Here is a 20,135-nt window from a genome sequence, read left to right on the forward strand (position 1 = left end):
ACTAGAGAATGGACTTGAGGATATGGGGAGGGAGAAGGGTAAGCTGTGACAAAGTGAGAGAATGGCATGGACATATATACACTACCAAATGTAAAATAGCTAGCTAGTGGGAAGCAGCTGCATAGCACAGGGAGATCAGCTCGGTGCTTTGTGACCACCTAGAGGGGTGGGAGGGAGGGAGACGCAAGAGGGAAGAGATATGGGAACATATGTATATGTATAACTGATTCACTTTGTTATAAAGCAGAAATTAACACCATTGTAAAGCAATTATACTCCAATAAAGATGTTAAAAAGAAAGGAAGGAAGGAAGGAAGGAAGAAAGAAAAGAAAGGAAAGAAGAAAGAAGGAAGGTAAAAACATAAATAGATGTGGTCCCTTCCCTATGTGAGCCTGAGGACATAGGCTAGCTGCACATTGTTAATCAGGACAGAAGGTGTTAATGGGCCAGGAAAGAACAAAGTATAGGGAAGCTCAAGGAAGGAAACAAACACTTGCACTGTAGAGTTGGAAACAGGGGAAATAAGAGAAGAAAGAAAAATTTGAGCTGAATCTTAAAAAGTGTAGAGTTATGGGAACAGGTAATTAAATTGAAACCACCTCCCTGAAACTATGGAAATAGGGAAGGACAAAAGTTATGTAACTCAGCGAAATGCAACCAAAATCATTTAAATGCCTGCTGTATGCTAGGAATGCCAGATATGTGCCAGACCCAGCTCAAATACCTGTCCTGTCCAAAGTTGATCCTTCCCACATCTGAGCACCCTGTCAGTCAGTCTCAACTTCTCTCATGTCCCTGAAGCTATCCTCATTCCTACATTCTGCTTCCTAGCTGTGTGACATTGAACTAGATGGTTAAACTCTATTATCTGGTGTCCTTACCTGCAAAATGAGCATAATAAAAGCACTTAACTTCACAGGTTTGTTATGAGGATCAGATTAGTTGATGATGTATGATAATAATTAGACCAGTGTATGCATACTTCCGGTAAGGACTATAAACCTGTTTGCTGTTATTGCTATTATTAAATGTTATTGTAATCTTTCATTCGTCTGATTGATTTCCCTGCAGAACAGTGCTTTTCCCCTGTGGGTCTTATTAAAATGCAGATGCAGATTCGGTAGGTCTGGGGTGGGGCCTAAGAATCTGCATTTCTGACAGGTTCCCTGATGCTGCTGGTCCATGGACGACTCATCGACTCATCGAGTAGTGCCTTATGGTACACAAACTGATGCTGGCCCACGAGCTGTTTGTGAATGATGAGAGAAGAGCAAAATTGAGAGTAATCATCTGGAAACTTTTAGAGCCACTGCCACAAAATCCAAGTGCCTAATCAATTCATGGCATTTTACAAAACTATGAGTTTGTAACAGATCGAGAAAAGTTTTTAAAATGGTCCTTCACCACAAATCATTTGAGAAACGTTGCTCTAGAACACAGCATAAACTTAAAAACAGATAAGAGGTCTTTGTAAAGTTTTGTACCACCTCATCAACTAAAAGAACTTTGTACAAGGTTGGTGTTCAACAGATATTCTTGAATGCTTGTGAGAATTCATTTTAAAATAAGGGACTACAACTCTGATTGCCCATTTTCAAATTCTCCATGTAATGGCTGGAGTCAGAGCTCCAGGTAGCATCAACTTTAATGAAGTACAGTTAGCAGTTGTACAACTAAGCTTCTGTTTACATCTTATGCTTAATGATTGTTTAAAGGCTTCTGTGTTAGAACTGTAAGCACAGGAAGGTGTTTTCTCTACTTGGTTCTCTCCTGTGAAATATTAGATTTGTACATTTGTAGAAATACATGCCCACGTTCATAATAACTGACTTTTAAATAACATTAGGATCTGAAGAGAGACAGAACACATACACACGTATGTTAATGTGAGTCTCGTATTTCATCCTTGTTCTTCATCTACTATGGCCTCAGGTAGAGCAGTATTTAACAGTAGTATACATATCAGTATGTCAAAGAAAAAAGTAAAAGGGAAAAGAAATACCTGTTTGAACAAAAGAAATATATTATTATTTTGTGTGTGTATGAGTGAAAGTCAGTATTACAGTATATTTTATGACTTTACCTGTAGTGGCAGTTTTAATGACTGGTTACAGACAGTATTCTAATGAAAGGGATCGCATCCCAGAGTCAGGAATTTCATGTGAGTGTGTGTATTTATGATTTTCCTTTGCAGTTATCTCACCAGCTAGAAACAAGGTGTCATTCACCAGAAGAACTTACTTAGTTTTCTACTAAATATTGGAGAGAGGACCTAAGATCTCTAGCAGACTTAGGGTTTGAAGTTTAAGTTAATAGATAAATCAGGATACTTGGTCTCTGCTCCATGATTTTCCAGTGATTAACATCTTTACTAATGACTTCCAAAATCATTATCTACTTATCTCTCATGTGCCAAACAGGAATCTTAAAATAAACTACATTATCAAATTAAACAAATCTGTGTTACGAAAACTTACATTCGAAATGAGGACATCAGATGATCCACAACCCCCTCCACCCAGGTCATGAATGTTATTTGTATCCCCTCAAAAAGTAGTATTCAAATTAAAGAGTAAATTCTATCATGACATTTTTACTCTTCCATCTCTTTTATGTGGAGAAGTTGCAGATCTGAAAGAAGGCTGGTATGGCTGGAGGTAGTGAGTTGGGATGTGACTGTGCAAGGCCTCTGAGGCCTGCTAAGGAATCTTGATTTTATTCTGGGAGTCACTGAGTGATTTAGAGTAAGGGAGATGGAATGCCACGAGCTAATACATCATTTTAAATGATCATCAGTAAAACTATTCTATATGATACTGCTATGATGGATACATGATATTATGCATTTGGCAAAACCATAGAACTGTACAACACAGGGAGTGAACCCTGATGTAAACTGTGGATTTTAGTTAATGGAAATATATCAGTATCGGGTCGTCATTTGGAATAGATGTAGCACAGCAGTGCAAGGAGTTAAATAATATGGGAAACCATGGGGATAAGTGGAGGGAGGGGATATTTGAGAACTCTTTGTACTTCTGGTCAATTTTTCTTTAAACCTAAAACTTCTCTAAGAAATAAAGTCTATTAATTAAGAAAAAAATGATCACTCTTGTTGCTGGGTGGAGAATGAATTAAAGGGACCAATTAGAAAGCCAGCACAGTCCATTTTTAAAAATAGCTTTACTAATATAGCTTCCATCAGAAGAATTTTGCTATCAGAATATCATTTTGGCATCAAATATCCAAAGAATGGAATTCTTTACATCAGAGTAAGGGTGAGGTGGTAAGAAAACAGGAGGAAAATATCATGTTGCCATCCAATGGAATACAACTAAATCTATATTTTTGTACTACCTACTAACATTTTTTACACCTACTTCTGAATTTTTGTTCATTTCTATGTGCATCAAATTTAAATTAATATATTTAAAGAAAGCTAATAAATGTATTAGTATCTTCCAGGACCTGAAATCTTTCAGAGAAATTTTTTGTATTAACATACTAAGGTAAGAATAAATCAAAAAGTTATAGGCTTTGGTAGGGAGTATGTAAGGAAAGGCATAGACAATATATGGAAGCTAATAACCTTGAACCATTTTAAAACTGTCACATTAGTACAACATAACCAGAGGCTTGAATTTATGTGGATGGCTTTATTTTCTACCTAAAAATCTAGTAATTTGACAGAGAAAGATGACTATCAGACAGAAATACATTTATGCTGCATTACCTTAATACCTAATAATTTTTCATTTCCAGAGAGAGAGAGGAATAGCTTTACAGTTACATCGCTGGACCTATCTGCTTATAACTTACTTCTGATGATAAAAATGGTATTGATTTGGCCTCAGTTTCTCCAGTTAAGTAATTCTTGATTGTTAGGTTAAAAAAAAATTACAAATCATGGGCAGACTCTGCATATTCTGACCAGAATGACCATCAAGATTTGAGTTATCATTTGGTTGGGAATCAGGGCAAGAGAACACCAAGTTCTGGTCTTGAAAACTCTCTCGATAGCAGAAATAGAAATGTCAAGTTATTAATTAATTGCAATAATGTCTTAATAATACTTGAAGTCTTATTGAAACAGAATTAGGACTTGACACGTGTGCCAGATTGCTAAACCAGGGGCATTCTTAAGAATGGTTGGGGGCTTCCCTGGTGGCGCAGTGGTTGGGAGTCCGCCTGCCCATTGCAGGGGATACGGGTTTGTGCCCCAGTCCGGGAGGATCCCACATGCCGCAGAGCGGCTGGGCCCGTGAGCCGTGGCCGCTGGGCCTGCGCGTCCGGAGCCTGTGCTCTGCAGCGGGAGAGGCCACAGCAGTGAGAAGCCCGCGTACCGCAAAAAAAAAAAAAAAAAGAATGGTTGGCGTCTGGGGAGAATTCTTTCAGGGATTACTTATTAATTCAAATCTCCTTATGTGCTTTGTGCTCAGTAAGCACAAAACTGTGTGCTCTGCTACATTTTCATTGTCAAAAGAATAGTGGTTTCATGAATTTGTAAAAATTAAAATACCCTCTTATTTTTTTTATTATTTTTTTAATTTATTAAAAAAATTTTTTTTAATTATTATTATTTTTTTAATTTATTTTGGCTGTGCTGGGTCTTCGTTTCTGTGCGAGGACTTTCTCCAGTTGTGGCAAGTGGGGGCCACTCTTCATCATGGTGCGCGGCCCTCTCACTATCACGGCCTCTCTTGTTGCGGAGCACAGGCTCCAGATGCACAGGCTCAGTAGTTGTGGCTCACGGGCTTAGTTGCTCCGCGGCATGTGGGATCCTCCCAGACCAGGGCTCGAACCCGTGTCCCCTGCATTAGCAGGCAGATTCTCAACCACTGCGCCACCAGGGAAGCCCCTACCCTCTTATTTTAAAAAAAACAAAAAACAAAAAACAAAACCTCTACATCTGTTTTGTACACATTAATGAGGAGCTAATGACAAAGCTGTCAGGTTCTGATTCCCAGAATCCTCAGCTCTGAGAGCTGGGGTTGACCATGAGATCACCAAGATTAAGTCCTCCCCCAAGTTTACACGACTAGGTGTCAACAAGACGTGGCTAGGATGCATATTTTGGGACCCCCTAATCAGTCATGCTTCCACTAGGCTCTGCCTTTGAATGGATAAAGAAAATCAGGATTTCAGAAATAAAATCCTGCACCAAATTTAAGTCTATACTTTGTGAGGATAAAGAGTTTGAACTGAACTAATCACTCATTGATTAAGATGAGTCTGTTTCTGTACCCAAAATACTTTAAGGTAATTAGGACTGATGATAAAGAAACTAAAAGTAATAAAAATGAGAGAGAGAGAGAGAGAGAGACATTGATTTCCTAAGTAGTTAATCCTCATATGAGAACTCTATTACAAATAAAAGTACAGCTACTTATCCATTGTCCCCTTTTTCTTAGCATCTTCATCCTTCCAGGGCAAAAGAGGCAAACAAAATAAAAATCAGCCTCTGAATCTATGATATCATTTGTCACATAAACTCCACGTTTCAACATAACATAGAATGTTCCAATTTCATGACTCAGCACATTTCTTTGGTTCCTGACAAAATCAGAATGATGCGGGAATGAATTGTGAAAGCTTAACAGAATTAAGGACTTAAAGGATGACATTACATTGCCCCAGCTCCACAGTTACTTGACAGAAAAGAAGGTTGTATTTCCCATGTATGCGGCCTCCAGGAATATAAAAAGCCCTCCTGGTGACTTGCTCTATGCTGGCATTGTCACACTGTTGCTGCTTTCTAACAAATGATCCATCATTTTAAACTTTCTAGCTCTTGAATATGTCAAATCTCAGTCTTATAATTTTGTTAGTCATAATTTTGTCTTTCATTTCCTCCTTCTCTGGGTGAAGTTTATCCTATTATTATCTTCTTAAGATGTACACCGGTTTTATAGAGCTGGCTCCAATGTAGGTATGTTTTTTGGTCAATGAAGGCAGTGAAGTCGCTAAAAGTATGTGTGGAGCTTTTAAGTTTTTATGTCACCGTGTATGGAAATAGCTATTATATTCAAACAGATGCCTAATCCTTGATCATAATTAGGATACTTTTGAAATAGAAGCCTATGTCCTCATTTCAATTTTTCAGCAGTCTTTTAGGCTTGATGAAGTGTGTATATCTTTATTAAGATCATAATGATTAAAATGCACCTATCCCACCATAAAGAAGAAAAAGATGACTCAGCATTCCTAAGGTTAGTCATAGAATATAGAGGATGCAGAGTTCTCTGTACCCACTGTACCCTATGGAAGCACAAGGGCTTTGGCTCTATCAGGCTAAGCCAACAGCTGATGTACAACTTAGGAATGAGACTAAACCTCTGTAGACCCCAGTTTTTAATTTGCGTAATGGAATTTTATAATACCTACCTTACAGAGTTATTGTGAGTATTGCATAAAATACTATGTTTGGAAGCATTTGTGAACTGTAGAATACTTTATAAATGTAATATATTATTGCCAAGCAATAATTAACTGATTCATAATGAAGAAACAATTTTCCAAAGAAACATGAAATATATTTTTATATTGTTTACAAATATTCTATGAGGTTAACATTCGTATATATTCATAGTACATCTATATAAAATTCTGCCTGTATTCAAGTGTAATTTACACAGTATGACCTACTGAAAAAAGATGTTTCAGTTATAATTATAAAGCATAGTTTATTGAATTTTTTGCAAATCTAGTGATAAAAATATAATCTAATTTAACTTTATGTTAAGGTGTATATGATTTAAGTTTAGGGGCTATAAGGAGGATTTTAGTACAAATAATTTGTATAATAATTTATATACTAATTATAGTAATTAAAATAATTTAGTATAAATAACCCACAAAGAATTATTCCCCAAAGATGACTAACTAGGAATGAGAAATGGATATTTCTGCAGAAACAATGTTAAAAATAGAAAAGGAGAGTGTTCTAGGCAAGGCTATGAAACTATAGTTACGCCATGATAGACCCAGAGTACTGTGTGTTTGCAGCAGAAATTGGCAGTGGGTGATTATAAATCTTGAAATGAAAACAAATAATTATAAAATTATATGATTTTTCTCCTAATGGAAGTGTGAGCAAGGTATGGAAGTGGATCAGTAGTTGTGGTGATTCATTTTGTCTGGCAGTGGCCAGCCGAGCTTGTCAAAGAATACAGTATTTTGTGCAGAGTTAGGAAGAACAAACAGGTGTTTACTAAGTACAGAAGGAGGAACCTAGCATTCCAGGCAAATGGGACAGCATATTCAAAGGTTGAGGAGTATGGCACAGCATGGTGCATTAGGGAAAGAATCAATAATCTAGTGTACTGGAGCATAATGTGTTTAAAGATTTAGAGGGAGATTGAGAGATTTGAACAGATAGTTTCAGAGGCAGATCCTGAAAGGTTTTAAATACTGAACTGATCTGATCTTGTTGGGGTTGGGGAGCCAAAGAAGGGTATTGACCAGGGGGTGTCCTGATTGACTGTTTTAGGAAAACCATGTTGGTGGTATTATGCTCCAGAGGCAGCTGGCTTTGTCATGTTCCTCTGGCATTGTTTTACTTTATAGGTCAAGGGCAATCCTGAATATTAGAGAACACAATACATCTACTTTCATGCATTAGAATAAAAACAAGGAGCCAAAGGGACATTTAAGAGGAATTGGTCCTGTGTTTCCCAAACTTCATTTGCTTACGTGGTACCATCATTATCTACAAATCATTTTTAATCTAATTTATTAAATTTTTTTATGGATTCATTTTTTCATAACTCCACAAAAGAAAATGTATGTCACCAAGCAATAATATTTATTAAATTACAGCTTTAGCTATTGCTTAAATATTATATATTATTATAAATCCAACTGTTGAAAGAAAAATGCATCTGGGTACCACCTTTAGGAAACACAGGTCCATCTGATGTCATCATCTTACAGGTGAGGATTTGATGTACAAGTAAATCAAATGTGGTCCCTAAGTCACCTATGTATGCTGACCACATCCCAAACACAGTTCTAGGTGCTGGGGTGACAGCAGTAACAAAATAAAATCGCTGCCCTCAGGAGCTTACATTCTAGTGGGGGCAATAGACAAAAAATAAATACGTGAACACATGTCATAATGCTAGGTAATGTGAAGAGCTGTGAGGAAAAGAGAGGGAAGTTACAGAGTAGAGAATGATGACACAGGTGTGCCTTCAGATGGGGTGTCTGGGCCTGTCAGTGTTCCTAATGTGCTGATGGAGCAAGTTGTGGGCAATCTGAGGATGGAGCTGTCCAGGTAGAAGGAACAACAGAAGCAAAAGTACCTGAGAACTTGCCTGACATGCTTAAGGAAGAGCCAAGACAAGCTAGTGGTGGTGCCATGGAAACCTGGTTTTTAGGACCATCACCCCTCGCCCCTGCTGCCCCATCAGACGTACCCCCTTTCTCTACAGCAAGGGCTGACCAGTACACACCAGTTCCAGCCCACTGCCTGTTTTATTGGAATGCAGCAATGCTCATTTGTTTATATCTGGCTTATGAGCGCTTTTGTGCTGCAACAGCAGAGTGAATGTTGTGATGGAGACCATGTGACCCACAGAGAGCCTAAATTATTTACCATCTGGCACTTTACAGAAAATGTTTACTGACCCCTCCTCTATATCATGCTCTTGTTGTCATTGTTGTTATTAAATGTGGACATCACAGAAAGGAATGCTTTGGACATCTTTATAAAAATGAATACAAATCATCCATGTCAAAGTCTAGTTTCTACTTGTAGGAAATCTGATTTCATTTTTTAAAATTGAGTTGTGTACTAGTGGGAACTTTTTAGTATATTCTATTCAAGTGTGATCTTTTTTTCTTAACAATGAATTGGAAGAGTAAGGTAATCTGGGCTTCCCTGGTGGCGCAGTGGTTGAGAGTCCGCCTGCCGATGCAGGGGACACGGGTTTGTGCCCCGGTCCGGGAAGATCCCACATGCCGCGGAGCGGCTGGGCCCGTGAGCCATGGCCACTGGGCCTGCGCATCCGGAGCCTGTGCTCCGCAACGGGAGAGGCCACAACAGTGAGAGGCCCGCGTACCGCAAAAAAAAAAAAAAAAAAGAATAAGGTAATCTGCCATTACATGAAGATAGGAGTGAAGAATAACCACAGTTCGCATTACACTGTGGTTTCCTCTTGTTAGTATTCAAAGTATATTCTTTCTAAACTACATCTGAAACAAGATGGTGACATATCCTGTCAGGAGTTGGAGTTGCATTGTTGGGTAATGCATAGGAGTTTAAAAGGTATGTGTGGACAGTGTGGCCCAGAGCTACAAGTCTCTTTGGAACTAATTACCTTCTTAAATCAAAGAGTCCTGAAGATCATCTGTGACCTCATATGAAAGAGATGCTGTGCTGATTTTACCTCAGGCTTCCTTGTTCACATAGACATAGAATGCTCGTGGTTCTGGTGACAGTATTTTTGTCTTTGGTGTAAAGTTCATAGAAGGTGCCTCATATTCTTTTCCCTATCAAATATTTCTCTCTGGGAAGGAAAAATAAGCAAAAAGAAAAACAGCAACAAAAAATGAGTAAGACTAGCGAGAATAAGGCTAAAAAAAATACATGGGCAATATTTAAAAGACTCAGTATGGATCTGATTGAACTCAAGATTTAAAGTAAATCAGATGAGGAACTGAAGTAATATCTAGTGAAGAAGGAAGATGAGAAAGCTGGATTTTTCAAATATTTCTTAAACTACTAGGTCAGTATCTCTCAGATGCCTGCCTGTCAGCCAGCCCCCCCACCCCCACCCCGGTCTTCTTCCATCTCCTCCTCCTCTTCTCTGTTCCCTTCCCTGCTCCGCTCGCTCACTCTCTCCTGCCTTTATACCCTAGGAAACTCACCCTGTACATTATAGAACGTCCCTTTCCAAATATTACCCACTGAGCCCTCTCTTTTAACTGAGCTCTTCGTAAGTCACTTCCTGAACTACTATTTCCTAGTGACTTCCCATTATCATAAGGTCGAGCTTAACAGCTGGAAAAAAAATCTGGAAATCTTCTGACCACATAGAATATAGTTTCATGAGTATAAATGTATGGTTACAGAAGAAAACTTTGGAAAATATAAAAAAGCAAGAGGAAGAAAATAAAAATTAGCTACAGTTTCCACTTTAGTATATTCCCAGTTATCTCTGTATCTATTTAAAATTTGTAATTGTTCTCTACTTACAATTTTGTCCTGCTTTTCTCACATAACAATGTGAAAATGTATATTTCTCTTTGTAATTAAATAGTCTTCTGAAACCTGATTGTGGTCATCAAACAGCATGAACCATAGTTTAATTAGCCTCCCATTAATTTTCATTTTTTTCCAGTTTTTCTGAATTATAAATAATGCTGCGGTGAACATCTTTGTGTGCTCACATCTCTGTTGATTCCCTAAGAATAAATGCATAGGAGTGTTACAGCTGCATAGAAGGATGGGTATCCTCATTATTAAGGCCATCACTACATATTATTCTGCAGCCAACTTCTGAAGACTGTCAAAGGGACTTCTCCATCTCATGTTTAATGCTAACACTCAGTCTGATGATGATTCATTTGCATTTTGCTTATTGTAATGTTTCCTCACTTGAAAGTCACTAAGTAGTTTGTTGCCCCTTGTCTCCGGGGAAACCTTGGTAAGTGAGAGGCCAGAAGATGGGGGAGTTTGAAAGAGATCCATCCTGGAAACAGCAGAGAGGCAGGGAGAAGGCTATGGATCTGATCCAAGCTAGAAATAAGTCACCCAGTTCCCACTGTGACTCTCAGGGAGTGCCCACATAACACATACTAGGTGCTTTGACAGGAGATTGTGGGAAAATGAAGCTCAAAACGACACTGCCCTCAGAGGTTCACAGCCCACAGAGTTGATGATGAACACACCTCTCAGCTCTGACTTCCATCTGCAAGAAAAGTCTTTTGGAGATGAAGTGTTCACATAGTCACTTCTTTAAAAGTATTTTTGCCTTTTGTTGAAAGTTGAGCTCTCTTCTTCCCCAGTTCGTTCACTTATCTAGCTAAGAACTACTATTATCTAAAAAACTTATTCTTGGAAGATATTTGAAAGAGCCCTTTTGTGTTGTGTGAGCCAAAACCTCTAAGTTGCCCTCCACCCGCCCCAGATAAACACATCACAATGCCACTGCTTTCAGCCTGCATCCATGTGCTGTAATAGTCCCAGCTCATCTTTTTTTAATAGGGGAACAGGGGAGTGTAGGTTTCTAGTCACACATTTACAGTAGTGGGGGAGGGGCTGCAGGATAAGAAGTGTGATCAGTTTTATTATTATTATTTATTGACATCTCAGAAGTTGTGGAAGGTTACTGACAGACCCCAACTTTATTCTCCTTGGGCTCACATTCAGGGACCCAGCTATCCTTTTGAAACATTCAGAGTTTTTAGCAGTTCCTCTTTAAAGAAGTGCTATCATTCCATCCTTTGGGAAGGAATGAACAATGCCGCTTGTGTGTTCAAACCACTCGGAGCATTAATATACTGTTTCTTTAGAAGGATTTGCTTTCCAAAGTTGAACTTTTCAGAACTCAGAACACCTTATCACACTTTCACAAGCCTTCTCTCTGAAAATGGAAAAAGAAAAGGGGGGAGAGCCTGTCAGGACTTGTGCCAGTTAAATCCGATCTCTCCGGGGATTTGTTTTTCTTCTGGCGTCAGATTAGATGTTCAAATCAAGCAGTGTTTGAGGGCTGCGAGGGAATGTCCATGGGATTCTTAGTGAGGCTAATCCCAAAGCAGCACATTCCAAGGGGCTAATCTGCCCAAATTCATTGCTTACTTGAAACGTCTCTTGGGGGAAGAGCCGGGCAAGTGACTTTTTTTCCAGTGGGCGGTCATAAGAGCATTATTAACGGGATGACCAGCCCCAGACACAGCAAAATGAAAGCAACAAGAGCCGCTCGTGGGACTGCCTTTGCCACCACCCAGAGTCAATGCTCAGGTAAAATGATTTCAGCTCATTTTCTTCTTGTTCAACTTCCCAATACTGGATCTGCGGATCTAGAGGAAGACCCAGGGAATGCCAGGGAGATGTTGAGGGAAAGCAAAAGGTAAAAATGAACACAGGCATTCAGTACCTTGGGGTCTTTGGTGTTTTGTTCTGATTAGGGCAGAGTGTACCTTTTAAACCTGAGAGTCTCAAAATGAGGGATGTAGTAAAGTTTTGCTTTATTTGTTCCTATAAAGTTAGTGGACTCCTTTTTTTCTAATTTTGCAATTACTGGACTGGATTGGTGTCCTGTTAAGTTGCCCTGCTAAAGGGTAGATTGCAGTAGCAGTTTCTGAGACTTTCTGTAGACAGATTTAATACATACTCTGTGTAAGTACTTGTAAATCGTTGCGCGGAGAAGGTCTTAATTCTGTAGCTAATGGGGAGTGGGTGGTAAGAAGAGTCAAGAAGTTTGAGAGACTAACGTTTGTAGCAGAGTCTTTGTGAAAAAGAGTTGAAACCTGGTTAAATGAAACAATATTTTTTTCTTTTTTCAGTTCCAATTATTTTGATGCTTTATTGACTGTATAGTTGACTTTCAAAATTCATACGTACTTTATTCTTTGAGAGTTATTATTATACTTTTCTTGAAATGTGAATGTCCTCATTTTTGTTTTGAATAAGATGTCCTTTAATTATTAGCCTTTGAAAAACAGTTCCCTATTACACATCACACATGACTGATAATGCAGAAAGACAAGAAAGAAAATAGCCCTTCACAAACTCAGTCATGGTGATGTGACTGTTCTACCTTTAGAAAAGTGATTTTCTAAGAGCTGATAGAAGCCACCTTTTCTAAGAGTACATGAGCCCTCCAAAGCATGTTTAGAAAGAAGAGATTTTAAGGCATGCTGCTGAAGTTTTGCGTTAGAAGAGAATTAAAGGGTCAGCTAGAAATATGGCATGTCAAAACTGCTTCATTCTTTCTAACAATAAGGTTAGCCATTCTGTGCTAACTTAGCTGGATGTTGCAACCAAGTATAAAGCTTCACACAGAGTAGTTCAAAGCCTTTGAACAAAAGAAAAGGGAATTAGTTTAGGGAACAAGTTAAATCATGATTATACATCAAATATGCCTTCTCCAAGAAAATGATTTTAAAAATCTAATATCCATCCACACTGAAGACTGAATAAAAGCACAATAAAGCAAAGCCCACAATAAATCATAGTAAATTGTGCATGATATTTGGTAGAATTCCTAATTCATGTGCTATACGTGCACTCTTCCTGTTATATATTATGCTTTTCTTCTCAAAAAGAGAATCCAAAAAAAAAAAAAAAAGAGAATCCAACTCAATTATGAATGATGGAAAGATTTTTTTACATTTTCCCCCCTCAAATTTTCTATGCTTTTGCAAGAGAAACTGTTAGTTTGCTAATAATAAGAAATAAAAACTGATCCTCAATCCCTTTGCTGACAGTGAGGTAGCTTTTCACCTTTGAGAAGGTAATTAAGTTGCTAAACTGCACATAAGTCAGATTACTTAAAGACTAACAAACAAATTGGCAATCCATATGCAGTCATTCTTATTACACACCTTCCAGGGCCTTCCAAGTTGAAACCAGGATCCATGAGTGAGAGAAATAATGGAGGTGCCCTTGAAAAGTCTAATCTATTTGTTGCGGCCCCCAGATTCTCAAGTTGGGAGTCCTGTGTGATTACACTTCTTTGGGGTAGCCGTTATAATGATCCCCCCCCCTTCTTTTACGTCTTTCTTATATTCTGATGTCTGCCTAATGTCCCACCTCTATCCTTGGCCCCAAGGAGAGAGGAACAGAGAGCAGAGTGTTCATTACTCCACTTGTGGGGACTGGAAGGGGGAAATAAGGAGGGGAAAGGTGCAGGTATGAACTGGTTCCCAGACATGCCTCTAGAAGGCACTCCCAGGCAAGCCCAGATGGCACTGCCCAGATCTAGGGTATTTAATACCAATAACACCTAATTTGGAGAGGCAGTTGAGTAGAGTGGGTAAGAGTGTGAACTCTGGAGTCAGACTGCTCACATTCAAACTCTGTCTTCTAATCTGCTGCATCTCTGACTCAATTTTTTCATTGGTAAAATGGACATAATAGTAGTACTTCCCTCATGGGCTTCTTGTGTGGCTCCATGGAGATAATACGTATACAGCGCAATTCCAGGTACATGATGAACCCGTAATAAAGGTTAAGCATTGTTATTAACTACTGAGTGCCTACTATGTGCCAGGTGCTTTCTCTGAATCATTTGCTTTGATTAATACAACAACTCTCCAAAGTAGCTGTGGCACCCTCATGTTATAGAAAGAGCTCAGGAAAGTTAAATAACTTTTCTGTATACCTTGTTTGTGGCCAGCCAGGCCTTCTGGGAGCATATCATCTCCAGTGCAAAGTGAAATCAATTTAGGTCAGATCTGCTACAGCAGTTTCATAGGAATATCATCTAACCCTTTATCTGAACTTGTAGTACCAGACCAACCTAGGACTGGTCCCTGTTCTTGAGGTGAAAACTTGGTACCTAAATAATGATAACAACTCTGTGTCAGGCATTATGTTTGTGCCCATTTTATAGATGAGGAAAACCAAGGATCAGAGAAATTATACGACTTTGTCCGAGCTGCAGAATCCCATTCACGACAACATTTTCTAACTGCAAACGTCATTGTCTACACATGATACTGCCATTCCTGCTTTCTCTCAATGAGTATTGATCAGCACTCCCTGAAATTCCCAGATCGTGGGCCACAAAAAAAGGGAAAGTATGCTCTCCCTTTTCTGCTCCCCAAGGTGAAGGAAAAGTTGGTTTCAGATGTCCAGTGAGGAATATTTTTACCATCTATCTGCCAAGAGATGTTATCAAAGAAAGTATTCAGTTTCTAGGAAAAATCACAGCCTATGAATAGTTTAACTTACAGGCTTTTTACGCAGATAAAGACTGGTTATCTATGCTGCTAAGCTCATTTCTGCTGCAAAGATGAACCCACTAGTTTTTCCTATGTATTTGAGAAGAAAAATCTTTAAGAATAGACACTGGGGCTTTTTCCATGCCCAGATGACAAATGACTGCAAATGTTAGTTTTGTGGTGTGAGGGTGCAGAGGGCCACCTGGACCCAGGGATCTCTGTGGCAGGGTGGGTGCTCCTTTTCACTTGGACAATGTTTATACACTCAGAAATTATGCAACCTGATTGTAACCATGACTGAAACAGGATGCAGGTCCTTTGTATCCCTCAAGCATCCCCCGCGTTGCTACTTTTAAAATGTGCTTTGTCATGAATATAAGACAACTACTTCCTTCTGTGCTACATGCTTGCATAGACTCCACTGTGAGAGAGGAGGCAGGTGCAATATTAAGGGGTTGAGGGCAAACCAGACCTTAGCACAACTTATACAGACATTTGGGTCCCTGGCAGAGTCAATATCAATTACAGCCAACAAGCAGGGGCTTGTAACAGTTAACACTGGTCACTGGGACAGGCCAGGTAAACAGCTTAGTTGCACTTTGGTCCTGTATATTTTAAAAGTAGGAATTTGGTCCTGATGCTGGGTTAGAGAGAAGACGATACCTTGTAGATATAACATTACATGTTACTCTAGCAACTTCTGTCTTAAACACGCGCTTAGAGAAGGAATCTTCTGAGTAGCTTACTGGATTTCGTAGGAGGCTCCTTTACTGTTTCAAATCCTGCTAAAAAAAGGGGTTAAGGGATGAAGGATGGACACTGCTTTGGAACAAAGATGGTACAGTTTGTTGAAACTTCCTTTATCCTTCTGGGAGCCCAATCTCAGTGGCCAGGCTTCTGGGTGGACAGTCCCAACAGTGTTCATTCTAAGAAGCCATGTTTCCTATGCTGAAAGGCATGTCAGTTGCCAAAAAATGTGGTATCTTCCTTCCAAAGGCATTACCTGTGAAATTTTGGACTGTGATGAAGACATTTATCTTCCTATGTTTCCATTTCCTTTCTTCCCCTCCATATTCAAGCATTGCTAATTTGGATTTTAGTAAAAACATGGTGATGGATTAGGGCTCGAATTATGTAATTTCCTCACCGTTTTTCTCTCTTTCTATAAGGAAAATATAATGGAAGTGTTAGCCATGAAAACCATATGCTTCTTTAGATATATTTCTTCCTACCACTGAATACTTGTTAACTAAAGGGTTATAAACATCCTGCTCTGTGGCTTTCATTTTCTCTGTAAATAGCATTATTTTTCTGTTCTTCAAAAGTCACTATGAACTTGTATATAGTTTCATTACTAACATTTTTTATTATGGTCATTTCCTTTAACTCTCATATTATAATGTTAAATAACCTAACCAGCAGATTCTGGTAATAATTGATTTTGTTATATGCAGTGTTTATGTGTGAAGTAACCACAATTTCAATTCAGTTTATGATACACTAGTCTCTTAAGTGATTATGAAATTTTGCTTTCTAGTCAAAAATGCTTAAAGGTTGTGTTCACCTTTCTTCTTCTTTTTTTGTTGTTTTTTTTCAGGCTCAGAAGTCCTGGATAGAAAGAGCGTTTTATAAAAGAGAATGTGTTCACATCATACCCAGCACCAAAGACCCCCATAGGTAATCTTGCTGTCTCTATAATGTAGCAAGAACTTGAAGTAGCAATTATGGGAACAAAAATATGATAGCAGTCACTATCCATTGCAAGAGAACAGATGTTAAAAGATCATTTTTTAATTGTTGCTGGACATCTTTGAAGCAATCTCATATATACACACCATGTAATATGCCATGCCTGCAGTTAATTGTCTGAGAGCCTGTACAAAATAAAAGCTACCACCATAGGGAAGGGAATTCATCACTGTCTATAGGAATGGGATATATATATATATATATATATAAAATATATGAATGGGATATATAGATATACGCATATACATATATATATATATTTAGTGTGGTTACTGGTTTTCCCTTTCCAGCATTTCATCAAAATGCTTACTTTTTACCAAAATGTTCTGCTACAGTGAAAAAGAGACTTTTAAAGGAAATACTCCTAGCAGATTACTAATTAGACTGCAGACCTTCAGATTTCTATCCAATCACTGGATAGATTTCTATCCAATATTCTACTTACCTTCCTGAAGATCAACAGTATATAAGGTGGAAAGCATTTGGGATAAAGTAACATATGAATGTCTGGAAATGCCCTTATGAAAAGGCAGTAAAATGGAGTAGTTTAAAATATAGACTCTGGAATCTATAGACCAGCTGTATAACCTTGAACAAATTACCTAACCTTCAAAACTATAATATTTTACTCATAAAATGAATGTCACATTGTTAGTATTTAATAAATGATAGCTCTGTATCAGTATTATTGCTAATAGTCATAACAGTGCTAGTAGTAAAGTATGAAGGACATTTTCATGATATGAGGGGTGAATTTTGTTTTCAAATACCTTGTGAATAATTTTTTCATTGTTTCTTCAACAACACTTCAGCTGCAGATCTTCATTCTCAGAATTGGATATATGACAGAGAGTGTCAATTGGGAAAAGACAAGTTAGGTTGTGACTCACATATGATTGAGAGTCCTTATTTAAATGTACCTGTTAAAATTCTTCCCTCAAAGCTGTTCAGTGTCCTTCGTGCAAGATTTGATAGATGGGAGGAGTGAGAAGTAGAAAAATCTACATGGCATTCGTTCTTTTCGTTCCAATCCTGAACAATGTGGCAGGTGTGAAAGGTGGTAGGTGCAGAAGGATGGGAGGCATGTTACAGCCTATACAGCTAGAGGAAAATGTGGAGGGGCCAGAAAAGAAAAGAAATGTATGTCAAGTAAATCCCGAGTTCACCATTTGCCAGGTATGGCCACATTATGGTTTCCACCTGAAAACTGACTCACTGGCTTGCTACGGTTTGTAGGTTTCTCCAGCAGGTTGCCTTCAGTGTGTATTACAGTTGTCACTAATACAAGGGGTTCACTTTGACCTCTTATGTTATAGGTGTTGCTGCGGGCGTTTAATAGGCCAGCATGTCGGCCTCACTCCCAGTATCTCAGTTCTTCAGAATGAGAAAAATGAAAGTCGCCTCTCCCGAAATGACATCCAGTCTGAGAAGTGGTCCATCAGCAAGCACACTCAACTCAGCCCCACAGATGCTTTTGGGACCATTGAGTTCCAAGGAGGCGGCCATTCCAACAAAGCCATGGTAATCAGAAACCATTCAGTCACTTCTCAAATTCTATCTCAGGTCCTGCAAAGGAATGGTGAAGAGCTGGAGATTTAGTCTTTGGGCCGAATCCCAGCTTTGCCAGTCCCTGGCTGGGTGACCTGCTCTAACTGCATTGCTCCTGTGCCTCTCTGCTCTTCCTCTGTCAAATGGGGCAAACCTTCCTCTCAGGATTTTTGAAATGATTAGTATGAGATCAGACACAGTGACTCTTGTTTTTAATAATAATAACAAGTAGCTATCTACAGTTATCCACTGTTCATTATTTTATTTTCTGGGTCTCATCCATTGAGACATGTTTTTCTAACTCCTTTGGTAAAAAATATCTTAACTTTAGGTCTCTGTTTCATTCTGTTCGTAACTAGCATTTCTCTCAATTCAAGGTAGAAATTATCATCCCAGACTATTTCCTTCCCTGTTCTAACAGCGATCTTGTCATCCAAATTGAGTGCTTTTTCTTCAAGCAGCTGCGTTCAATAATGTTCTCAATAGAACACCTCCATATGAAAAGCATTTTTTTTTTTTTTGGAAAGGAGACATTAGGAAGTATACAAATTTTACTTCTAAGAGTTGTTGCTTCTAAATTTTTTTTTTTTTTTTTTTGCGGTACGCAGGCCTCTCACTACTGTAGCCTCTCCCACTGCGGAGCACAGGCTCCGGACGCGCAGGCTCAGCGGCCATGGCTCACGGGCCCAGCCGCTCCGTGGCATGTGGGATCTTCCCGGACCGGGGCACAAACCTGTGTCCCCTGCATTGGCAGGTGGACTCTCAACCACTGTGCCACCAGGGAAGCCCTGTTGCTTCTAAATTTTAGCTTTCATCATGGACCTCTCCCTACTTGGCTGACAGATTCTGCCAGGAGAAAAGTCTACCATGTGTTTTTGGAAATTCTAGAAATGCTGTATTCCAACAAGCTTGCTTCTAACTTTTGAGAGAGAGTTAGTTGAGGGTGGAGCAGTTGGAGATGACTGTTCTCAGGCATGCCATGGAGCTTTCTGAGTTTGGAGAGGAAATTTTTCTTAGAGAAGCATACTGCAAAATGCAGGGGAAGTCACTTCACACCAGTTACAGTCTAAAAATGTGCAATAAAGCCACCTCTCTTGTCTCTTTCCTCTTCTCTCCCCTTTCCCCCATCCCCCCCTTCCCACTGCAGTATTTTCTTCACCAAGAATAGCTGACCAAGCTAAGAAAATTAATTAATTCTGAGCAATATACTGAAAAGGAGGATGCTATGTGCAACCCCCAGAAAGGCCTGGGGAAAACAAAGAAAGGGTTAGGTAGTCTTGACCTGGACAGAACCAAGGGAAATGAAGATTTAGTAACTTCCTCATCCACTTAAGGGTTGGATATGCCCACACAAGATCCTTAAGGGTTCCCAATTCAATACAGTCCCCATTCACAGTATGAGATTGAACCATATGCAGTGTGGATCCTCTGGAACCGTGCATTAATTAAAAGTCACGAAAGTTCTCCCTATAAGAAAAGTGCTGCAGATGAAGAAGTGGTTTAGCGGTCAATAATCATTATAGAGTAGTATACCCAGTGACTTCATAGGGTGCTTAAATGATGCCTGTAAGCATGGTGCCACAAGCCCATTTTAGCCATTATTTCCTTCATTAATATGCAGTGTCTGTCAAATATAGAGCATAAATTTGGTCTTAAGTAGAGCATTCCTCCAAAGTCATCACCTAGGGAGATTCTAATTACCGTGATGCACGAGTGCACAGAACAAGTTTTGGGGACTGCTTTCAGACAATTTATAGATCATGAGAGAAAAGCACTCTGTATTTTCTTCAAATGATGTTTTTGATCAGAAGTTAATCCCGAGTACCTAAAATTCAAAAAACTTAGGGCTTTGTCACAAACGGCTTCTGCTAGTTTTTAAAAATCAAGTCTGTTCTCAGAAGATAAAGTTTTCCACCACTAAAAATTCTGAAAGAATGAAGTACTA

The 20,135-nt window shown here is 38.9% G+C and overlaps 1 protein-coding gene across 1 annotated transcript in view; it reads left to right on the forward strand.

Annotated features, from left to right (window-relative positions):
- TRPM3 (transient receptor potential cation channel subfamily M member 3) overlaps nt 1-20,135 on the forward strand; it is a 288,353-nt gene that overhangs the window by 3,944 nt on the left and 264,274 nt on the right. Inside the window, exons 2-3 of the mRNA XM_027105962.1 lie at nt 16,491-16,570; nt 17,959-18,163. Coding sequence (XP_026961763.1) covers nt 16,491-16,570; nt 17,959-18,163 — 285 coding nt within the window. The remainder of the gene's footprint in view (nt 1-16,490; nt 16,571-17,958; nt 18,164-20,135) is intronic.

Source organism: Aethalodelphis obliquidens, unplaced genomic scaffold (genome assembly GCF_003676395.1).
Source record: "Aethalodelphis obliquidens isolate GAN/ISIS:26980383/991018 unplaced genomic scaffold, ASM367639v1 scaffold7, whole genome shotgun sequence".
NCBI lineage: Eukaryota > Metazoa > Chordata > Mammalia > Artiodactyla > Delphinidae > Aethalodelphis > Aethalodelphis obliquidens.